Source organism: Alligator mississippiensis, chromosome 2, assembly GCF_030867095.1.
Source record: "Alligator mississippiensis isolate rAllMis1 chromosome 2, rAllMis1, whole genome shotgun sequence".
NCBI lineage: Eukaryota > Metazoa > Chordata > Crocodylia > Alligatoridae > Alligator > Alligator mississippiensis.
In genome coordinates, this window is record NC_081825.1 from 251948455 (window position 1) to 251970087 (window position 21633).

General features: G+C 42.1%; 1 protein-coding gene and 1 long non-coding RNA gene across 7 annotated transcripts in view; one reads left to right on the forward strand and one right to left on the reverse strand.

Annotated features, from left to right (window-relative positions):
* The first annotated feature begins 8318 nt into the window (after nt 1-8318).
* LOC132248791 (uncharacterized) lies at nt 8319-19924 on the forward strand. The gene is made up of 2 exons (XR_009460208.1): nt 8319-8598; nt 19704-19924. It is a non-coding gene; the product is annotated as an uncharacterized LOC132248791 (long non-coding RNA).
* Nucleotides 9306-21633, reverse strand: part of PRKD1 (protein kinase D1) — a 279741-nt gene continuing 267413 nt past the window's right edge. For all 6 annotated transcript variants that reach the window (XM_014596307.3, XM_019496197.2, XM_019496199.2 and 3 more), the window contains 2 exons: nt 13673-13758; nt 9306-10290 (listed from right to left, as the gene is read on the reverse strand). In XM_014596307.3, the coding sequence (XP_014451793.2) occupies nt 10072-10290; nt 13673-13758 (305 nt within the window). In that variant the 3' untranslated portion in view covers nt 9306-10071. The remainder of the gene's footprint in view (nt 10291-13672; nt 13759-21633) is intronic.

Here is a 21633-nt window from a genome sequence, read left to right on the forward strand (position 1 = left end):
GATCCTCACTGTTCTCCCAGGCTCCTTGCTGGGCCTCACTGGTCCTCAGGCCCCTCATGGGGCCCACTCAGGTCAATGGTTCTCTGCAGGGAACCAAAAGCCTTAAGGGTGAATCATGTGGCTCCAAAATCTCCCCTACATTGCTCCCCAAACCTTGTGGATGTTACCGCTATCAGCAGGAGGACATGCTTCCCCCTCTGGAACCTACTCAGCCTTCTCTGGGGCCGTCTCCTCATGCTCTGGTGGATCCACAACTCCCCTTTGGGGGGAGGGTGGGGGGTTGCCTCTTCCCTAGCCACTGTTGTGCCAGAGACTGCCAACACCCTCTCTTCTTCAGTCCACCCTTTTACCTGAGGCTGTGACTGAGGTTGAGTGCCGGCAGTCTTTCTACCTCCATTATTTACTTTGGCTTTGGGCACTTTCTGTGGCCTTTCCCATGGGCATGGGTTTGTGGGAGCCCTCTGTCTTCAGGTCCTCTTGAGGGTTTTGATCCTCTGCCTTGTAGTCAGGCTCTTATCCCCTTTCTGCTTTCTCTTCCTCATACCACCTGGTACCCTTTACAAGCTCTTGCACAAATTCTTTCATGTCCTGTCTCCTTGGCTCCCAACTGTCCCATAAACCATGCCTGAAGCCTCATGGGGCTTCAGCCTCCTCTGTCTCTCCTTCTTTGCTCTAGGTAGGCCTGCTAGTCTGGGCCTACTGTATCAGACCTGACTTTGAGAAACTAGCTCATGTTTGTCCTTCTCAGGCACCGGAGCACCTCAGCCCTTGTCTGGCTTCTGCCTTGTGCTCTTTGCCCACTCTGGGCTCAATAACTGTTCAAGCCTTGAGCCTGCCTTTGGCAAGGCTCAAGGCTATATTGTTTGCCTCACGGGCACTGATGGACCCTGCATAAACCACCCCTTACAGTCCCAACCCAAACCACCAGTTAAACTGTAACATAAATGTTAATTCCCTGGACTACAACATAAACATAAAGGCATAATAAGCGATTTGTTTCTCCATAGGATCTATTCACTCTCTTAAGTCCACAGATACATGAGTAGCAGAGTCCTTGATAAGAGTGGAGACCCTCAGCTGTCTTATAATATTTCTTACTTTAGAGAAGTAGACTATATTCTTTAATTTCCATGCTCTTCACCATACAAATGACCTGGAGAATATAGAATCATAGAAAATTAGGGTCGGAAGGGACTTCAAGGAGGTCATCTAGTCCAATAAGAGTGGAGATCCTGCTCAAAGCAGGACCATTTCCAACTATCACTCCATCCAGTGCTTTATCTAGCTAGGCCTTAAAACCTCCAAGGATGGAGATTCCACCACTTCTCTAGGTAAACCATTCCAATGCTTCACCACCCTCCTAGTGAGAAAGTTTTTCCTAATATCCGACTAAAACCTCCTTTGCTGCAACTTGAGACCTTTGCTGACCCACATTTCCCCCATATTTAAAACAAGATATATTTAAGAATTCAAAGACACCAGCATGGAGAAGTATATGCAACCAGTGAGATTCTCAAACTGTCCCTTTTTCTGAAATTAATAAAGCACTCTTCTGGCTTAGATACCCATCTGAAGTGCAAAACCACGAACAATTAGAGGCCATTACTAGATCAAGATTCACACTAAGCAGACCTGCAGTTGTCAAGGGGAAGTGGTGCTGGACCCTATAGTCAGACAGCATATGTTCTTGCAAGAAGAGTGTACCTAAATCACTATTTATGGTCTTGCTCATTCTTTGAAGAAAGAAGAAGAAAATTGATCTTTCCATTAGTGGAAAATTTTCAGTATTAATGAAGGAAACCAATTTTGTTTCTCTCTAAGAATTTTCAACCTGTCCTATACTCCATAGGTGTATTTGTGCTATTTGCACAAAGCATAATGGCCAAAATCAAATAGATTCCTGTTCTTAATTTTTTATTCTAGTATTTTATATTGTTTCATTTATTTATTTCTATGTATCATGACATATTATGTTTGGTTTTACTTTTGTTTAAAAGTAGAAGAATGTGTAATTTTATTGTATGCTTTTACCAATAACCAAAAATCATGGACTTTTATTATTATTATTATTATTATTATTATTATTATATAGCCTATACTTTTATTGTTAATTCAACTGTATCATTTTAGCAAAAGGTGCAAATAAACTACAATTGTGTAAATAATAGCTGTTGTTTTGCTATAAATAACTGAAATCTATGCAGCATCCAACTTTTTCTTCAATTTTTTCTTTGCACTGAAATTGCTCCTGCATATCTTAATATACCATATAGTCCTATATAAATTAGCATAAACCCTGCAGTGTTTTAATACAAAGAGGGTGCATCTACATGTTCATTAATGTGCTGTAGTTACTGTGCATTAAGTTTAGTATTTGCATAACCAAATACTAAATCAATGTGCAGTAACTGGTGCCACTGCATAGTAGTGTAGGTAGATGGGTTTTTTTCAGATGCTTAACTGTGCAGTAGTTTAATACTACTGCCCAGTAGTGTATTAGCACAGTTTTTGCCTGGCATGCTACTGCACAGTACTATTAGGCTACTGTGCAGTTAGCGTCTTGTGTAGACACACCCAGAGAGGCTGAAATATAGAAGCACTTGTACTTTTAACAAATACTTGCAAATAGCTTTAGTAGTTGGTACAGACCTTATGCAAATTGGTGAAAGAGGCTGAGAGTGTCAGGAGGAACAGGAGAGTTAGGGAGTAAGGGAATCTCAAGTGTGTCATGACTTCCATTCAGTTTTTAGGAAAATGGAAGCGGCCAAGAATAAAAAGTCTTGCATGGCTGCATGAAGAAGGGAAAATTAGGATGAAACAAGAAGAGACCAGAGAGAAAAACAATTAGTGCTGGGCAAGAGACAAAATGTCTGGCTGTTTTGCTTTGCTCCACAATGTAGTCTCACTTACAGAGGCATTTATGGCATGAAATGTTTCAGTAGAAAAGATACAGTCAGTGGATTCTGCATAGCAAAAATATTTTTATGTAGTATTCCCATCCTCTTAACCCCATAGCAGCCCCAACCCCATTAACACAAGCCAGAACTTCTGACCTGCACACGAAGTAGGAAAACAATACTACAGGTACAGAACACTCTACTACTTCTCTTCCCTGTGCAAGGAGGGTCGAAGGGTTAAGGGAGGATCTGTATAAGATTATAGAGCCTCAGATTTGATACTAGTGCATTTTGAAAAGCAGTTTTGTTTTCACACAGGCTTTTGTCAGGAATATGTGAATACGTGTCTGGCTGTACTGCAAACAGTTCCAATTTCACAGGGTAACATTTTTGAATAGCAACAAGGAAAATTTCAATTTATTATGTTGGCTAACGACCGATTCTTTTATGAAAAGCAATAAATATTTGTACAAAAGGTTCCCTAAAATATTTGGCAAGCTCCATGGTTCAAGTAAAGAGGCATGGGAAAAAAAGCATCATTCGCCCTAGTAATAAAAACAAGATTGCCTTTGAATTCATGGTTAGTAGCAAGTCTAGAAGAATATGATTTAGAAACATAGTTTATTTATACTCCTGGTTCAACTCTATCTTCAAACAATTATCATCAATTATCCATGAGAGAAAATGTATGTGTATCAACCCAGATCTGTACTTAGCACACACTTCATTGTTCATGCAAGAACATTTATGGCAGGAGCCACTAGATGGCACTGCTGTACACAGTTCTTAAATTGGCAAGGTCTACTCAGTCTTTGAAGAAATGTTGTGTTGTTAATTTTATGATTCAGTTTCTTTTTATATGAGCTGTGGCAAGCAGCAAGGGAACCTGGTTTCTACAATAGCTTCTTTTTCTAGCATCAATTCTTGGGCACAGCTGCACCTTGAGCATAAGGCATTAATGCTGGGTTTGGATTTCTAAAGGATGCGTGGTTTGTAACCAGCTCTGTTTGATAAATGGTAAGAACAATTCACTGAGGAGAGCACCCAGGATTGCCACCTCACTAATCTTAAAAAGGCTTTCACTCAACAAGGACAATCCTCCAGAGAGACAGATCACACATTTGAAAGAGCCACCCAGATACTATTTGAAGAACTGCTGTGGTACAGAACCACACCCCCCTTCAATAATCGCACACCACTGGTTATGACATATCACCACTCCCTCGAAACCATATGGAAAATCCTCAAACAATTGCAACCCATACTAGAACGAGACCCTATTCTTAAAGAGATCTTCCCACAACCACCCATCCTAGCTTTCAATCAATCACTGAACCTCACTAACCTCATCACCAGAAGCAAACTTCCTAGGGCTCAGAACACACCAAATGGATCCAGCCTATACCATGACAAGAAGTGTAAAACCTGCCAACACATCTCCACCACCCCCACAATTACTACACCCTACAACAGAGCCATCAGCATTCCTGCATCTTACAGCTGCACCTCCAGAAATGTAATAACTCTTATCCAATACACAAATGCCCCGATGGAAAATACATAGGAGAGACCAAACAACAACTACAGACCAGAATGAACGCACACTGGAAATCTATCAAAGAGAAGAATACCCATTTACTAGTGAGGCACATTTCTCACAAGAAAACCACTCTCTCCCCAATCTCTCAGTGCTAATCCTCAAAGGGAATTTACAAAACACTTCTCACAGACGAGCCTATGAACTTCACTTCATCAACCTCCTGGGTACAAAGAATCATGGACTAAATATAGACATTGGATTTATGACACATTATGACCTGCCTGACTCCCCAGGTACCTTTCCACTATTTACCCACTACATTCATCCCCCTTCTCTCTCCCAACACTCTCCAGCCTGTCTCTCACCCACTGATCCTCAATTTACATCTTCACTGACTACCTGTCTTGTATGCATACCAGCCCAGCTGCTGGCTTCTTTACTTTTCATTCCATCCAGGAAGAGCACACACCAACTGCAGAGGCTTCCTCAGCCTGATGAAGGATTTTTAAACCTGAAAGCCTGCTAAGAAATTGTTTTTCCAACTATTTAAGTTGGTCTAATAAAAGATATACTATTCACCCAAAGAACCTTGTCTGGTAAGAACAATATAATTGAATCTTGCATTAAGAAAATCTGTCCTCCAGACATGAAACTGCCCAATCTACAACGCATCTATATGTTGTTACTGGGTAGGGGTGAGACAGTACAATGAATTTACCTTTCATCAACTCAGCATTCATTATGAACATACATGAGATCTGCCATTGAGCAAAATATATAGGATACTGACAGGAGAAAACAGGAAGATTATCTATAATTAATTAATTTGGCTTGACTCGAATTAATTACAGATTAATTATTAATTAATTAAGCTTGTTTAACAATACTGTGTGTGTTCTAATAATGCATCAATGACTGTTGATTTATTAATCTACTATTAAAAAGTGGATTGCTTTTTCAAAATAGGTAGCTTTGCCTATCAGTGGCTTGATGTTCAGTATATCTTTTATTTACTTATTTATAATTTAAAATGTCTATATAATAAAAATGGGTCTTTTTCTACAAGTACAGGAAGAAGACCTCAGTAATTCCCAGTTGGATTGCCCATCCCACTTAATCCACTGTTTGCCACTGAATAAGCATAGGCTTTTAAAATTCCATACAACACAGATTTTGGCTGTAACCACTAGCCAATCCTTCGCTGGTGGTTAGAGCTAGTTGCAGCCGCTTGATACCATGCATTCCAAAGAGAGCTATCAAGCTATAAAGCAATAACAGGACCTAACATACCTTTCCTCACTTTTGGGTGTGGTTCATCACATGTGCAGTCACATTGGAGAGCTCTTATTCTAGGACTCCAGTGAGGCAGCTCCTCCTTCTCCAGTGTTGACTTTCTAAGCACTCAGAAGTCCCCAAAATTCATGAAGTTGGCTTAAATATTGAGAGCTAAAAAGAGTGCAGATACATGGGTTTTTAGAAGCTCAGCAACTTTATTTTAATGAAATCTGATATACTCACAAAATAGCCTATCTTTACACCAAATGTGGCAAAACTGACAAAAGTGGCACTGCATGTTGCATGGGTATCACAGATACCATTCTTCTCTCTCTTTCCTTTGAACTGCAGCCAGACCAGCAGGGTATTCATTCCCCCTGCAAACAATATTGAGAGCACAGTCCTCACAATGCATCAGGAAAAAAAAATACAATCATAGAATTTTCTTTTGAGATGTTAAAAGTGAGCTACTCTAAAATCCCATCAGGTTCCAAAATTAACAATATCCCTTCTCTGCCCTATTATACACAAGAGGTAGAGACATCCTTACCCTCTCAGCAACAATTCATGTGACTTGCCAGAGGTAGATAGTGCTGTGACCTTTAATAATGTTTTTCAGCTGGAGTCAAAGTTTAAATGCACAGCTAGTCTGAGCGAGTAAGCAGAAAAACACATCCAGTTGCATAATGTTTCAAAACCAGAAAATTTCCTGATTATGGCATCTAAATAGCTAAAACTCTGTCCAGGTTGCATTTCTACATATATTGTTTTTTTGAAAGGTAAAAGGAAATAATAAGATAGGAGATGGGATCTGTGGAAAAGCTAGAAGTAAGAGACAGGGAGCTGTGAATCACCTCTTATCACAAAAAGTTTATGGCTGCCCCGCTGGACTAGAACTGCTAATTCTTACTTGGAAGAGAACAGACTGTGAAGAGCAAAGAGTATACACCATCTATCTGGGGAAAGTAGCTGGAATCTTGGCTGTGAGGATGAGAATTAATATGTGGGTCTGTCATAGACAAAGTAGGTTTAGCAGCAGGAATGCTATATAGTTTCCATTAGATTTATACTATGCCTCTCTAGGTGCACTTAGACAAGTTTGTTCTGTGTGTTCTTACACTTGTTAATGTTGACAAAAAAGCCAACAACATCAGAAGTAACACTGCTGCACAAAGGAGAAAGCTAGTTTTGCAGGGCAAATAGACAAGTGAATGTAAGTGAACAAGAGAAGTAATTCTTTTGCTCTATTCAGCACTGGTGGGCATTCACCTAGAGTACTGTGTCCACTTTTGGGTCTTCAAGGGTCTGAATAGTTTGGAAAGAGTGGACTCTTGGTGCACAGAGCACCCAAAATGATTAGTGGTCTGGGAGGCAAGACTTATGAGGACAAGCTGAAAGAGCTGGGATTATTTAGTCTTGAGGGAGGATATGATAAAACTCTTCAAATATCTTTAGATCAACTACAGAAAGAATGGAGATGGGCTTTTTCTCTGTGGCTGTAGGGGACAGGACTAGGAGCAATGACTTCCAGCTGCACCAGGAGAATTTATGTTGGAGATAAGGAGGAACTTTCTGAGGGTGGTCAAGAACTGTAGAACAGGTTACCTAGAGTAACTGTGGAATCACCAACCTTGGATGTTTTCAAAAGCAGGTTAAACAGACACTTGGTTAGGATGGGTTTAGTTAGGGATGATCCTGCCTTGAGCAGGGGGCTGGACTAGAAGACCTTTCAGCTCTGCATTCCTATGATCCTATGAAATTTGCCGCTGTTATTCCAGACCTGTTAACTTTCAGGACATGTCATAAAGACCATCTGCTTAGTGACTTTCTTTGAGGAGTTGGATTTAATTTCAATGGTTGTTTGAGAATTGAGGGCAGGGAGGCAGAATGCCTTCTGTTAGCCAGAGTCATGGTTAGGAGCTTTAAAGTCAATTTTAACATACATTTTCTTCAATTTTTAGTTGCCTTGGAAAGAATATGGCTTTTTTGACAACGATCTTTCCCCATTTCCTCTTAACCAATGTGTTATGAACACCCCTGGGAGAAATCTGAAGAAGGCCTTACACATGATAACCATGATGGAGTCCAGACATCTCACAAATTTTGTAAGCCTGTTTTATAGTAATTTAATATTTATGTATAAATAGACGTTATGCTAAAAAAAAAAAAAGCTAATATACTCTGAACTGTCACAGCTACAATATTGACAGAACAAATTCAACTGAATTATAATTGCACAAAATATGCTGAACAAAACCCACGTCTTAAAAAAAAATGTGGCTTAAGAGTTTAATTTCCTAACATGCTTTTTCAGAGCTGGATTATCTTGAAGATCATTATAATATAAAGCAATTAGAGTGTCACCCAAGGATTAAAGACTTCTAGATTTAAACAAGTCAAGTAAACATAATTTTAATGAGAAGAAAGCATTGGCAGAGGGTTTTTCTCTGCCTTGTCAGTAGCTCTTAACCATTTTATTCTCAAAGCCACCACTTGTCAGTCTCAAGGTCCCCCTCAAAAAATGCCAGCTCTTAGCTTTCCTTCATTGTCAGGAACCCTAACAAGCAGGGAAGCCTCTGCTAATTGCCCAGAGGGCCACAGCTGCCTGGGGCTTTGACTGGCAGCTCTACCCCAGGTAATGATTCCAGCTGCCTACAGCCTGGCCTCCTGATTGGCTGCTGCCTGATTTAGCTCAGCTGTGGCAGCAGGCTCTACACCACCCAACAGTTCCTGCTGACTCTAGCAAGTCTCTGTGATCTAGTACTTTTGGTTTCCTGAGTGCTTGTTCTGTTCTTGGATTGTAGCTTCTGAATTTTCCCTTGGATTTGGTCATTTGGCTTCTGAGTCTGAATCCAACTTGAAGTTCAGGACTTAGAGGAGTTCCAGGTGAGAATCATGGCCTTAAATCATGACTATTTCTGTTCATGTTTGTGTAGAGGACATTTTTTTTTGGAATGGAAAATTTAAAAAAGCAATCCTGTGTGGCAATTCTCACAAAACTTCTTGTCAGTGAAGGGTCCACCTCTGAAACTGGTAGCTCCTGGGAGTCATAGCTCCTGGAGGCTGGAACCACTTGAAACTCTGTTCCATTCTTCAGTACTGGGTCCATTTCCTACTGGCCTTTCCCAAGCAAAGCAATAGGAAAGCACTGATAGGCTCCTTTTTGGCCTTAGAAGCCCACACAGGCAGGTAGTTAAACAAATACAACAATTCTGCTGTCATCCCTAACAGACTCAAACTCTACAGGAAAGCAAAAATCTAGTTCTAGGGAACTAGTTTTCAGCCTGATTCTGCCTGGGCCTCCCCCAAAGTCAAAGCTCCTACTGCCATGTATGGCACAAAATCAGCCCTCAAAAGCAAGTCCAGACTGCACTAAGGGCATTAGATCAATCCAAGTCTTTTAGTCACTGGAGCATACTATTTAATGATACATGTCACCTCAGCTCAGCAGATAGCACTTCCTTGTGGAGAGAGGAAAGGTCCTGTACCATCTATTCCCTTCTAATAATCTCTGAGGTGTTTCTGGGTTTACTTGGCTCAGGAAAAGCAGTCCATGTCATTTTAAACAAACAAAAAAGATTCACCAAAGGAAATAGTTTTAACAAGACTTTTATTGAAAACGTACACAAAGGCAACATGTTTTTCAGCTTCTGAATTTACATTTTTAGAGCAGAATGTTTTAAGAAAAGAGGAAATACAACTGACATATACTGCAGTTTACATTACTAAGGCATTTAGGCTTAAGAGCAGGTTGCACCATATGTGTTTGTGTGTCTATGTATACATAAATACACATACACGCAGACTGGGCATCTTATTTGGAACTGTACAGTATTATAGAATTTCCTATTTTCATGCTTTTTTGTATTTGTTTTTTTTTATCTCAGCGTTTTTTCCACATCAAATAACCTTAATCCAAATAGTAGAAGTTGTTCACAGAACAGCAGTAAATAGTCTACTCTTCAAGAGTTTGCTTACATTTACAATACTAATGGTGCACACAGAAGAGATCTTTATGGAAAGGTTCTCTTACCAAAATGAGGCTCAAGTAAGAAAAACACTAGTTTGCAAAGGCACAGTGGAGACAGGTTTTAATGCATTAAATACAACATGAATCATTCACAATAACAAGTTTAGTGTTTCTGGGAACTTTTGTTAATACAACACAGTTGGTCACACAAAATAAAAATGCTTCTGTTGATTTGTCTTGGCAACTCAGATGCATCAACAGTGGTAACAGTATAACAGCTTTGTTCCCATCTGATGGAAAATAATGGCAGTTCTGCAAGGCAAATGTTAAACCTGACCGTATGTATTTATTAATTCCACAGTGTTTTGACAGATTATAGGGGATGCAATTTAAAGGATGCTGACACGCTCACTGAGGGCTTTCATCTCTGTTTCCTCTGGCTCAGTGTTTTCGTTGTGGTTAGCACTAGGAGTGATAAGGTGTGCTGGATACTGCAAGCCACGCTCCCCTGCATACTGTTCCCACCGTGAATCATCACTTTCATGGGTGATGTAACGCTCCCCTATTTTACATTCAAGTTCTCTTAAATCCAACCAGGTTTGGTAGTCCTGATTAAAAATAAACATACAAAAGAAGTGATATTAGGTTGAATAAAGCCTCTAATGATATGAGAACTAGCAATTAGCTCTGCTTCCAAAATGCCATACCTGGAGATTACATTTTTCTTTCTCTGGAACAATTAGTAAAACACAAAATTAGCCTGTATTGAGAGAGAGCAATTTTTTTGCAAAAGGTTCTTTAGTTAATTGTTTTGGTTAGACTTCCTGGCATGGGAGGGAGAGTGATAAACTGTCTCTATTATGCTTATATAAGTGGTCCTCAACTTGGTGGTGTGGACCCTTCAATGTTACTCATGATCACAGGAAATGTTACTTTCCATATATACATGTTTCTTCATGCTGACAGAGAGAGCAATGTCTGATACTGGTTGTCACCGAGGATTTACTTGCTTAAGTACTGTTGCATATCAGCCAGAAAGGACTAGAAACCACTGCCTTCCAAAGAATGCACTGGAGGCTACAGATATTTATATTATCTGAACTAAAAGAAAAGGAAGGGTTGGGGGTTAGCAATTTAGGCCAATATCCCTTCCCATTAGGCATACAGCTGATGAAGAAAAACACCTCTGAAACCTCATATTTACATTCTAGCTTTCTATAACAACTGCAGAGTAAACTATTTAACTTGGTGTATAGTAATTAGTGATAAGACAGGATTGTCAGTTTTAGCCTAAAGGATCTAACTCCTGAAAACCTAAGGAAGCACTGAGGTGCTCATGTAGAAATGTGTAGCTGCCTAGGACTCTGAATTAGCCTTAAAGGCTGCTTGTACACGCCACAGGGGTTTAATTTGGTTTAGTTCTCCCTAAATTGAAATGGGGGGGGGGAGGGGGGCCAGAGGTGTTAAAAACACTGCTTCAATTTAGGAAGAATTAAACTGAGCTAACCCCTTGTGGTATATACACAAGGGTGGGGGCCTGTATCAGCCTCTTTGGTGGCAGGGGCAAGCTGCTGGCGGGCTGAGTGGTCCCTGAGCTGTGCGGGGGGCCCCCTAGACAGTACCCACTTGCTGGCACCTGGCCTGGGCAGTCCCAGGGGATGCCACAGACATGGAGGGAAGCACTGCTCCCCCACCACAGCCATGAAGGGAAGCACCGGGCCCCCCAAACAGCTCAAGCAGGCAGGCAGGCTCCGGGGAAGGGGGGGGGGGAGAGGAAATGAGGATTGCCACTCTTTTTCACACCCCACCCCCCCTTTCAGCGAAGCCTGCCTGCATAGGCTGCTGCTGGGCCCCACAGCCCCTGAGTTGCTTGGGGCCTGCCAAGCCCTAAGCACATCGGCTTCCAGTGCCTTGTGCACTGTTGCACTTTGCTAGGTATCAAACTAAAACACCTCGGAGGTGTTTTATCCTGCTACGTACCCAAGTCGTTTAAAGTGGAATACGCTGCCGAGAGTGCAAACAGCAATGCCATTAAAGCGGTGCAAAAGAGCATTTAAGCTGCTTTAAAGGCCTTTTTTGTGGCATCCACAAAGGCCCAAAGTTCTTTGTACAATGAACTGTAGGATAGAAAGGATGATGTAAGTATTAGATTGGGATGCAAGTAGTCTGGATTCAATTCCTAGTTTAACCAGAGATTATGCAACACTGAGCCAATCTGATTTGTGCCTCAGTTTCTTATTTAAAATAAAAACTTTTATGTCAGAGTGGAAATGTGAGGATAAAAAAACATTAATCAATCAATGGGAGACACTGAAATACTGCAGTTTTGAGAGCTATATCTGTATTGAAATTGATAGGCATTGGGAAAAGTTATTTTTAAGCCAGGAAAGCTTTACAGACAACACACAATGAAGGGAGGACAAGCATTACAAGATAGAAAAATCAGTTCAGCAACTGAGCATTTCCTGGCTAGGCCATAACAGAAATGCTAATATTTGGGAGGTATTTATGAGGGTGAAAGCAGCACTTTTGCCAATAAGGACAAATTTGCTTGAGGCCAGAAACAAATATTTTATGATCAGTTTAAAGGAAAAATGGGATGTAGAAAAACTGCACAGTTTATAAACCTCTAAAAACATTTGACATATTCAGTATCACTGATACTATTGCTTGAAGGATTGATTAAAAATCTAAGGAATAATTAATATGTGGTCATTTTTTTTGTTTTGTTTTGGTTTTTTAGTTTGTCATTCAAACATGAGCTAATAATTGATAACACCAAGTCCATGGCAATTGCAGGACACAGGCAAATATTTCTCTGTGGGCTCTTCATACTTTGGGAGGCCAAGATGCCTTACTGGGTGGGGGTGGGGGAAGGGAATTAGAAAAAACTCTTGACCCTTGTATATAACACGGGTACAAGAAAAGTGTTCTCCTGACTATTTGGAGATGTGGAATTTGTCTAAGATTCTCATGGCTTAATGACATGTATCTTGTGACAATTTTGAGAGAAATATCTTGCCTGCCAGGGGCAGGGGGTCGGACTAGATGGCCCACTGAGGTCCCTTCCAATCCTATGAATCTAAATGTCAGCACCCTCTAACAGGTCTTCCTAATACATATGCCAATACAGTCAGTTTTATAACACCTCATCCATAAAGCCTGTTTCTATAAGAAGCTGAATATGCACAGCACTTGTGAAAGAGTTTTCAGGATCTCCCTGAATCAGATCCTATATGCAGATTTAAGTGCTAGCTGAAGGACTTCAGTATCTTGTGTAGTGCTATAATGAACGTTGAAATTTTGGGCTAGCCTTTTATGCTACTTCTGCCTGCTCCTAAAATAAAACTCAATAAAATTCAGTGGCTATGCACAACTCAAGCCAGACTTAATCTGAAAAAAAATGATTGTTTAAAGTTGTTTGGGAACAGCTGCTTTAAAACTTGGAGAACTCGCTTTATTTAGAGAAAAAAAATAGTAATATTGTGTTCTTATTGAAGAAACAGTGGAACTGATTACTATCAGGAGACCTGCTATTGAATTATAACCTTTGCAAATAAAAATAAGTGAATTGGACCTGCTCTAAATTGCATTGAAGTCAATGTCATTCAATCAACTACAGGAGTTCTTTTTCAAGATTAAAAACAAAACAAAAAAACCCCATCAAGAAGCCTATATAACAAAATATATATTTTTAGCTAGTTTTGACACATCTAATCTTTTTTGTTTTTGTTTTGGTGATAGTATTTCTCATTGGTTCATCTATTGGACAATAGCAAGTTTGATAATGCAACACAATTTTTGGAATATGAGGCTCTGCTACTATAAATTACAATTCTGTAAGTAAACTTGTGCAGAGAGAAAAGCTTAAGAAAATTACAAGGCACACAATTACCCATACTCTATTTAAAGATATAAATACAATGTGCACATACAAAATGTGTGTGTGTATATATATATATGTAGAAAGCATGAAATTGATAGTGTTACCTGCAACCATGGGTGGCTTAATGTTTTGTCCACACTGTAGCGTTTTCTCATTTTCACTTGCAGCAAATTATTTATGAGATCAATAGCTGAAAAGAAATAATTTCCAAACACATCAGCTGAATAGACTTGTTTCAATCTCTGCATGATTCATTTTTCTTCCCCCCCCCCCCCAAAATTAAGGATAAGATACTGAGACTGGAAAGAGTGAGAAGTTACTAAACACAAGACAAAGGATTTTTGTGAGTAATATCTTTCACTGAATATCTGCATGGCTGGGATAGACTTAGATAAGCTTTCAAGTGTAGCACATTGTTCTTCAGACCTCCTTTTGTTAAGCCTATCAGGAAACTTAAGTCTATGCCAGCCATGCACTTGATCTAATGGAAGATATCACCCATAATAATTTATGCTTCTCAAATTTCCTGGGCCATCATGTCTACAACATCACTCCTACTTACCATACAATAACTTCAACTCTTTGAGATGCAACAGTCCGTGTTGATTCCACAGTGTGTGTAGACTTTATACATGTCAGACACTTGTATTTAGCAGTGTTATTTGGGATGATTTCATAGATTTCATAGACATTAGGGCTGGAAGGGACCTCGGAAGATCATCGAGTCCAGCCCCCCGCCCAAAGGGCAGGATGTCAGCTGGGGTCATAGGATCCCAGCAAGATAAGCATCCAGTTTCATCTTGAAGGTGTTCAATGAAGGCGCTTGAACAACCTCTGGTGGCAGGCTGTTCCAGACCTTGGGGGCTCGGACAGTAAAGAAATTCTTCCTTATGTCCAGCCTGAAACGATCTTGTAGTAGTTTGTGACCATTCGTCCTCGTCATCCCTTGGGGCGCTCTGGTGAACAAACGTTCCCCTAGATACTGGTGGTCACCCCTGATAAACTTGTAGGTGGCCATCAGATCACCCCTGAGCCTGCGCTTTTCCAGGCTAAAGAGCCCCAGGGCTCTCAGCCTGTCAGCGTAGGGTCTGCTTCCCTGACCTCTGATCATGCGCGTGGCTCTTCTCTGGACTCTCTCAAGCTTCTCCACATCCTTTTTGAATTGTGGAGCCCAAAACTGGACGCAGTACTCCAGTTGCGGCCTCACTAAGGCCGAGTACAGGGGGAGAATGACGTCCCAGGATTTGCTTGAGAAGCATCTATGGATGCAAGCCAGCGTTTTGGTCGCTTTACTAGCCGCAGCATCGCATTGCAGGCTCATGTTCATCTTGTGGTCAATGATGACCCCCAAGTCTCTTTCTTCCATAGTGCTAACCAACATAGCACTGCCGAGCCTATAAGGATGCTGCGGGTTTTTTTTCCCCAAGGTGGAGAACCTTGCATTTATCGGCGTTGAACACCATCAGATTCTCATCCGCCCACTTGCTGAGCCTGTCCAGGTCAGCCTGGATCATCCGCCTGTCTTCTGGTGTGGATGCTTTGCCCCAAAGTTTGGTGTCATCGGCAAACTTGGCCAGTCCGCTTCTGACTCCAGTGTCCACATCGTTAATGAAGATGTTGAACAGTATGGGTCCAAGGACAGAGCCCTGGGGGACCCCACTGGTCACAGGACACCACGATGAGTGACTTCCATCAATTACTACCCTCTGGGTCCGACCCCGGAGCCAATTTTCCAGCCAGTGGATCATGGGGGACCCAAGGCGACAATTGGCCAGTTTCTCCAAGAGATGATCATGGGACACCAGATCGAAGGCTTTTTTGAAGTCAAGATATATGACATCAATCTCATCTCCCTTGTCCAGGTGATAGGTCACCTGGTCGTAGAAGGAAATGAGATTGGTCAAGCAAGACCTACCCACAACAAACCCGTGCTGGCTATCCCTTAAGATGTTGGCGTCGGCCAGTCCATTAAGGATGGCCTCTTTAATAAACTTTTCTAAGATCTTCCCCGGGATAGAAGTCATGCTGATGGGCCTATAGTTAGCCGGATCCACTTTCCTCCCTTTCTTGAAGATAGGCACCACGTTGGCCTTCTTCCAGTCTTTGGGCACTACACCAGAGCGCCAAGAGTTTTCAAAGATCCGCGCTAGAGGCTGGGCTATGATGCTCGCCAGCTCCTTGAGTACCCTGGGGTGAAGATTGTCAGGGCCGGCTGACTTGAAGGTATCCAGCTTCTCAAGATGTTCCTTCACAAAGTCAGCATTAATGGAGAGCAGGGGATCACCCTCACCCGGACTTCCCGGCCCTGTAGCAGGCACAGGCGTCCCATGGGGCTGATGAAAGACCGATGCAAAGTACCTATTTAATAGGTTGGCTTTTTCCTGGTCGTCAGTTGTCAGTTGCCCCATCTGGTTCAGCAGGGGTCCAACGTTGCCCCTGCTTTTCCTCCGGCTCCCCACATATCTGAAAAAGGACTTTTTATTGTCCTTGATGCTCAAAGCTAGCTGGAGTTCAGTTGTAGCCTTGGCTTTCCTGGTCTGCTCCCTACAGGACCGGACCAGTGCAGAATAATCCTCCTTGGAGGTGACTCCCATCCTCCATCCTTTGTAGGCCTTTCTTTTTAGCCTCAGGAGGTCTGCTAGGTCCCTGGAGAGCCAGGGGGGCTGCTGTGCCCTCTTGCTGCCTTTCCTCCGAGATGGAATAGACTTAGTTTGTGCATTGAGGATCGCTCCCTTGAGGAGCAACCACTCTTCTTGAACTCCCCTCTCCCTGCGGTCACAGTCCCTTAGGGCCTCACTGACAAGCCTCCTGAGCTTGTCAAAGTCGGCTTTCCTGAAGTCAAGGACTTGCGTGTTGCTGACTGACTTGCCAGCTTTTCGGCGGATGGTGAAGGTGATCAGCTCGTGGTCGCTGTCACCCAGCTTCCCATCGATCGCTAGGTCGCCGACTAGGTCCTCCCCAGTAGCCAGCACCAGGTCGAGCAGCGCTTTGCCTCTCGTTGGCCCATAGACTTCTTGAGTCAGGTAGAGGTCATCCACGCATGAGAGGAAGCTCTGCAACCGCTCAGATTTTGCTGAGCGATCCTCCCATGAGATGTCTGGGTAATTGAAGTCACCCATGACAACCATGGTCCTGGAGCAAGCTGCCTCAGCCAGTTCCCGGGCAAACTCCTGGTCTAGCTCAGGACTTTGGGAGGGAGGTCTGTAATAGACTCCCACCATTGTGTCCCCCGTGCCGTGTTCCCCACGGATTTTAACCCAGAGGGTCTCCAGCCGTCCACCCTGGTCACCAATATCGGCTTGCAGGGACGCGTAGCTTTCCTTAACATAGAGAGCTACATCCCCGCCCCTTTTCTCTACACGATCCCTCCTGTACAGGGTATAGCCATCTATCCCCGTGGTCCAGTCATGGGTGGAGTCCCACCAGGTCTCCGTGATCCCTATGACAACGTAATTGTTTGCACTGAGCAGGAGGATGAGCTCCTCCTGCTTATTCCCCAAGCTCCTGGCATTTGTGTACAGGCAGGCAAGTGCCCCCTGGGGGGCTCCTTCCTTGCCCACAGATTTTACCAGGGCTGGGGCTGGGGTGGGCTCCCTTGAGTGCCGTGATCCGCTGGCTTTGCAAGGATTGTTCAGTGGGCCAGCATTGGCGGTAGTCCCCCCCGTCCCCCAGCGGGCTTAGTTTAAAGCCCGGTGGAGCAGGTCAGCCATGCTACATGAACTTGCAACTCTTACCCTTGTGTGAGGCCATGAAGGGTGACATGGGTGAGACCACCCTCAATTTCCTTGCAATTCCAAACCTCATAGCTGAAAACTTAAATACAAAACCTGGGAATATAGGCCCCATGCAGATATCCTCCTCTGGTAAACCACTGTGTGTCAGCATGGATCCCACTGCAGGTGGCTGCCAAGAAGTATCCACACTTGATGATGGGTTGAGGGAGATGCAGCTCAATTGAATAATGACTGAAATAATACTCTTCCAGGCTTGGCATCTACTCTGGCTACTCTTTCAAGGGTTTAAAGTTTTAGAGACACTGACTGGCATCTATTAAGTAGTTTCTTTAAAAATCTTTGAAAACATTGTATTTCTGAAGCAGGCCAATAATACTGATTGCTCACAAGTGAAGCAAAATTTAGATGCTTGCAGGGAGAGGTTCACCAGCCAATGGTAAAGATGCATTTAATAAGTCACTTTGAAAGTAGCTGGGATAAAGTCATCTGGCTTTTTCAATGTACCCAGTGGGGTCACAAAGAAGAGGTAAAGAGTCTGAAGGGTTTAGTTTTGTTCTTAATAGCTAGCATAAAGCTCTGGATACATTTAATGCAAGTAGCACTCCCTCTTCCTTCCCCCTCCAAGAAAAAAACATGCTGTGTCAGGAAAAAAACTGGTGAACACTGTGGATGGCCACCATATTAATAGTTCTGTAAAGACCAGTGACATGACTCCACGGAATTTTATCACCATATTGTGTACAATTATAAATAAAAACAGAGATCTAAGGAGAACCTCTTGTTACTGGAATTTAGGTTGCTAAGGCATGTTTCTTTGGAGCAGGTTAGCAAAAAGTGCTAGGAAGTTATAATGCTCCTTTCCCAACCACTCCTTCAACAAAGTGGACTATTTGCAGCACAATATTCCCTGCCACAAAGTGCAGCACAGGGTTTAACAAGTCTCCCTTGCTTGAGAGAATACATGAACAAGTTTCTTCCAGCTTTCAAGAATAGGACTGTTAACCAGCAATAGAAGCAATAGGTTCTAAAATGGATTCAATTTCAAAAGTCTTAAATTTCAAAAGAATGTGCAGCTTTGCAAGAAAGGTGTACTTATTTAGGAGCACAGAATTGGAAGAGACTTTGAGTTGTGGAGTTCAGTCCCTGGCTATTACAGGATATTACATCATCTAATCCTGTCTATAAGTTTATCAACTGTATCTGGTTGATTAATTTGAGGTCAGTCCTAGTGAAGGCAAGAGAATTTTTTCACATGAGGTAGCATATTGAGTTAAAGCCTATCAAACATGTGGAAACTTCCGCAAATGAATGTAATTAGCTTAAGATAAGAGCACACCTCTTTTGCTGTGAAGAACTGGAGTAAAACTTGTGAATGCAGTAAGCAGGAAAGTCAACTTTTGGCTGAGGGTCTGCAGGCATATCTAGACTGGACTCTTTTTTTTTTTTTTAACCAGAAGTTAATTTATTGCCAGTTAAATTGAGATATTTAAACATTTGTAAAAGCCTGACAAGTTTTTTGCAGGGCACAGAATGTTTGAGTTTTATACAAGTATAACAATTATGTTTGGAATACTGTGGAAAGCGCTGCAAGATTACCACTAACTTATTGTTTGTTTTGGAACACTGAAATAAAACCTGAAACTACAAAATAATATTATTTTGGTCTTATTTCTGGCCCCCTTTAAGAGACCAACCTGATGCCAGTAAAACAGAACTTGTGATGTGGCTTCATATGTACTTGAAAGTTTGGCCAGCACAGCTCTCTTCATCAAGGGTGTGATCTTTTCCCTACCTTGTCATCAACAAAACTACACAAAAGATCTACTGTAGACCCAGTTATACTAGCAGAGTATGTTTTCCCCCCCCCCCAGTGTAACTTGTTCTTGTCACAACCCAAAGTTGTGAGTTTTTGTTTGTGTGTGCTTCGGCAACACTAAATTATGTTCCCGCTAAAATTGCAGCTTCCTTGCACGGTGGAGTTCTCTGCTGCGGGAGAGAACTCCGGTGCAACGGGGAATTTCCCGCCAAATTTGTAGCTTCTTTGCATGATGCATTTCTTTTGCATCTCAGAGATGCACGGTGCAAAGGAGTTCCCGCCATTTGTATAAGAGTTCGTGCCACATTATTGGGCAACTCTAATATACGCATACGTGGCAGCTGGCGATTGGCTTGCTGGCTGTAGAAAGAGCTTGGGTGGCTTCCGCCCAAGTTGGAGGACTCCACAAACATCAGGAGGAGGAGTCTTCACCCTGTGTGAAGATCTCTAAGCGCTGCAGATCCTTACGGACCCAAAGCATTTCAAGCAGGCAACAGAGGTCTGATCAGCCTCTAGCCTCTCCCCGTCGCCGAGCGCAATCCTAGACGTATCCCTTTCCTATATGCTCAATTTTTGAACCCACAGAGCCTTAACAACTCCGGGGCCTGAGAACCGAACAGAGCCCATGGAGCTTCGACAGCTCCATGCGAAAGAAATTGCCAAACCCGCGGAGACTTACAACTCCGGGGCCAAAGAACCGAATTTGTCGTAGTCCTCCAACAAGGATTTAAGTGGAGCTGCACCTGGAAACTGTCCAGCCTACACCGCGACCATCTTGGGTGTAAGTAAATAATCTTTCAATCAACCATTACGCCTCTGTGACTAATTCTAGCCCGTGTGTGCCTTGCCGCTGCGCGGTTTCCTCCGGCCCCATGTGCCTGGGCTGCTGGCCGCGGCCCGCGTGCGCAAAGACGGGCCCGGCTCGCCCCTGGCCCGCACAGTTCTTTCATGCTATACTGACAAATAAATGAACAAAAAACAATGTTGGGGTGCCTCGACTAAATGGCTTTCTTGATGTACCTAACATAACATATTGATAATATATATCAAGATATTGGTATAGTTATGGAGTCAAATGCTTGTAAGTATAGAAAAGTTAAATATTTACTGATGGAGCAAGATTTAATGCATATCTTTGAGCCATAACATGAATTTGACCTTCTTGTACTTGATGTTCATTCATGTGACTTATTCATTAATACATGAACCAGAGTTTCTATTAACATCATGCTGAAACTGGCCTGTGTAAATACATTATTGCAAGCAACTGCAATGCTTATTCCTGACTTTAAAACTATTCTCCACTAGCAGAGCACCAGGGTCAAATTTAATGCATGGAAAAAACTGCAGGGTTTCTGCCAAAATGCCATAATTGTGAAGGCAGGTATTAAGCAGCTAATCAAAAAGGAAAGCATGTGCTAACATTTCACATTGGTTCATTGGGAGGTAAAAATGGTCCTAAAAGATTTTGCCTAAAAAATGTATGGAATCTGGCAATTTCATAAATTTTAAAGAAATCCATACAGAAGAATTGAAGCATGCAGAGAATCATCTAATGATTTGTCGCATATTACATACACAGGATCTTGAACATACAGGGCTTAGATAATGAGACTGCTGGATAAAATAAACTCAGACACAAGAGTAGAGACCTGGTGGAATATTCATTACAAGTTTAGTTTTTGTAACTTTATAGATAAATGAGAAAAAAGCCCTTGCAGGCCATGTGAATGTGATGGTTGAGGAGGTTCAAATTAGAATTTAAGAAAACAGCTAAAACATTCTGATAGTGTTAGAATGATGTTATACTTGTGGTGGTCTACAAATTATGTAAGAGGCAACAAATTTTGGCTAATACATTTTTTGGACCACTTGTATAGTTGGGATAAAATGAGAGAGACTTTTGAATACAAAACATTCTTTTCCAGGTCTGGCGAACTTAAAACTTAGATATAGGTGGGTGACAATTCTGCAGTACAACCAAGTAGATTAAGTAGGTAGTGAAATTCCCTAGGGAAGCCCAACTTAAGCCCAGAGCCTGTTGCATGATGCCTGAAACTAGTCTTAAAGTAAATTAAGACAGAGGACACAAACAACTGGTTGCCAGCAAATAGCAAAGAAGAATGTTGAATGACTATGACAAACTCTTTAAATTCCAGAGAAACTACGTCACCACTACACAGCTTAAATTAACTGGGTTACTGTATAAGTGAAAGCACTGAACTGCATATAAGGGCTTATTATGATGATTTAGAGCCTCAGCATTTTGGGATAAACTTCAGATGAAGATGGGCCATTGCAATGAAGAACACTATCGGTGGAGGAAACTGTCAGACCTCTTCCAAGAAACAAATGAATAGAATAAATATGTGACTTACTAAAACCTGCCTAGTGCTTTGCCTGTCAAATTTCAAAGCATACTGTTTGGGCTTTTCCCAATGATGTGGAGAAGTTGTGATGGATGGGTAGGGGGAAGGTCATGTGCTGGGCTTTCAGGATCTTTGCATTTTGTTGC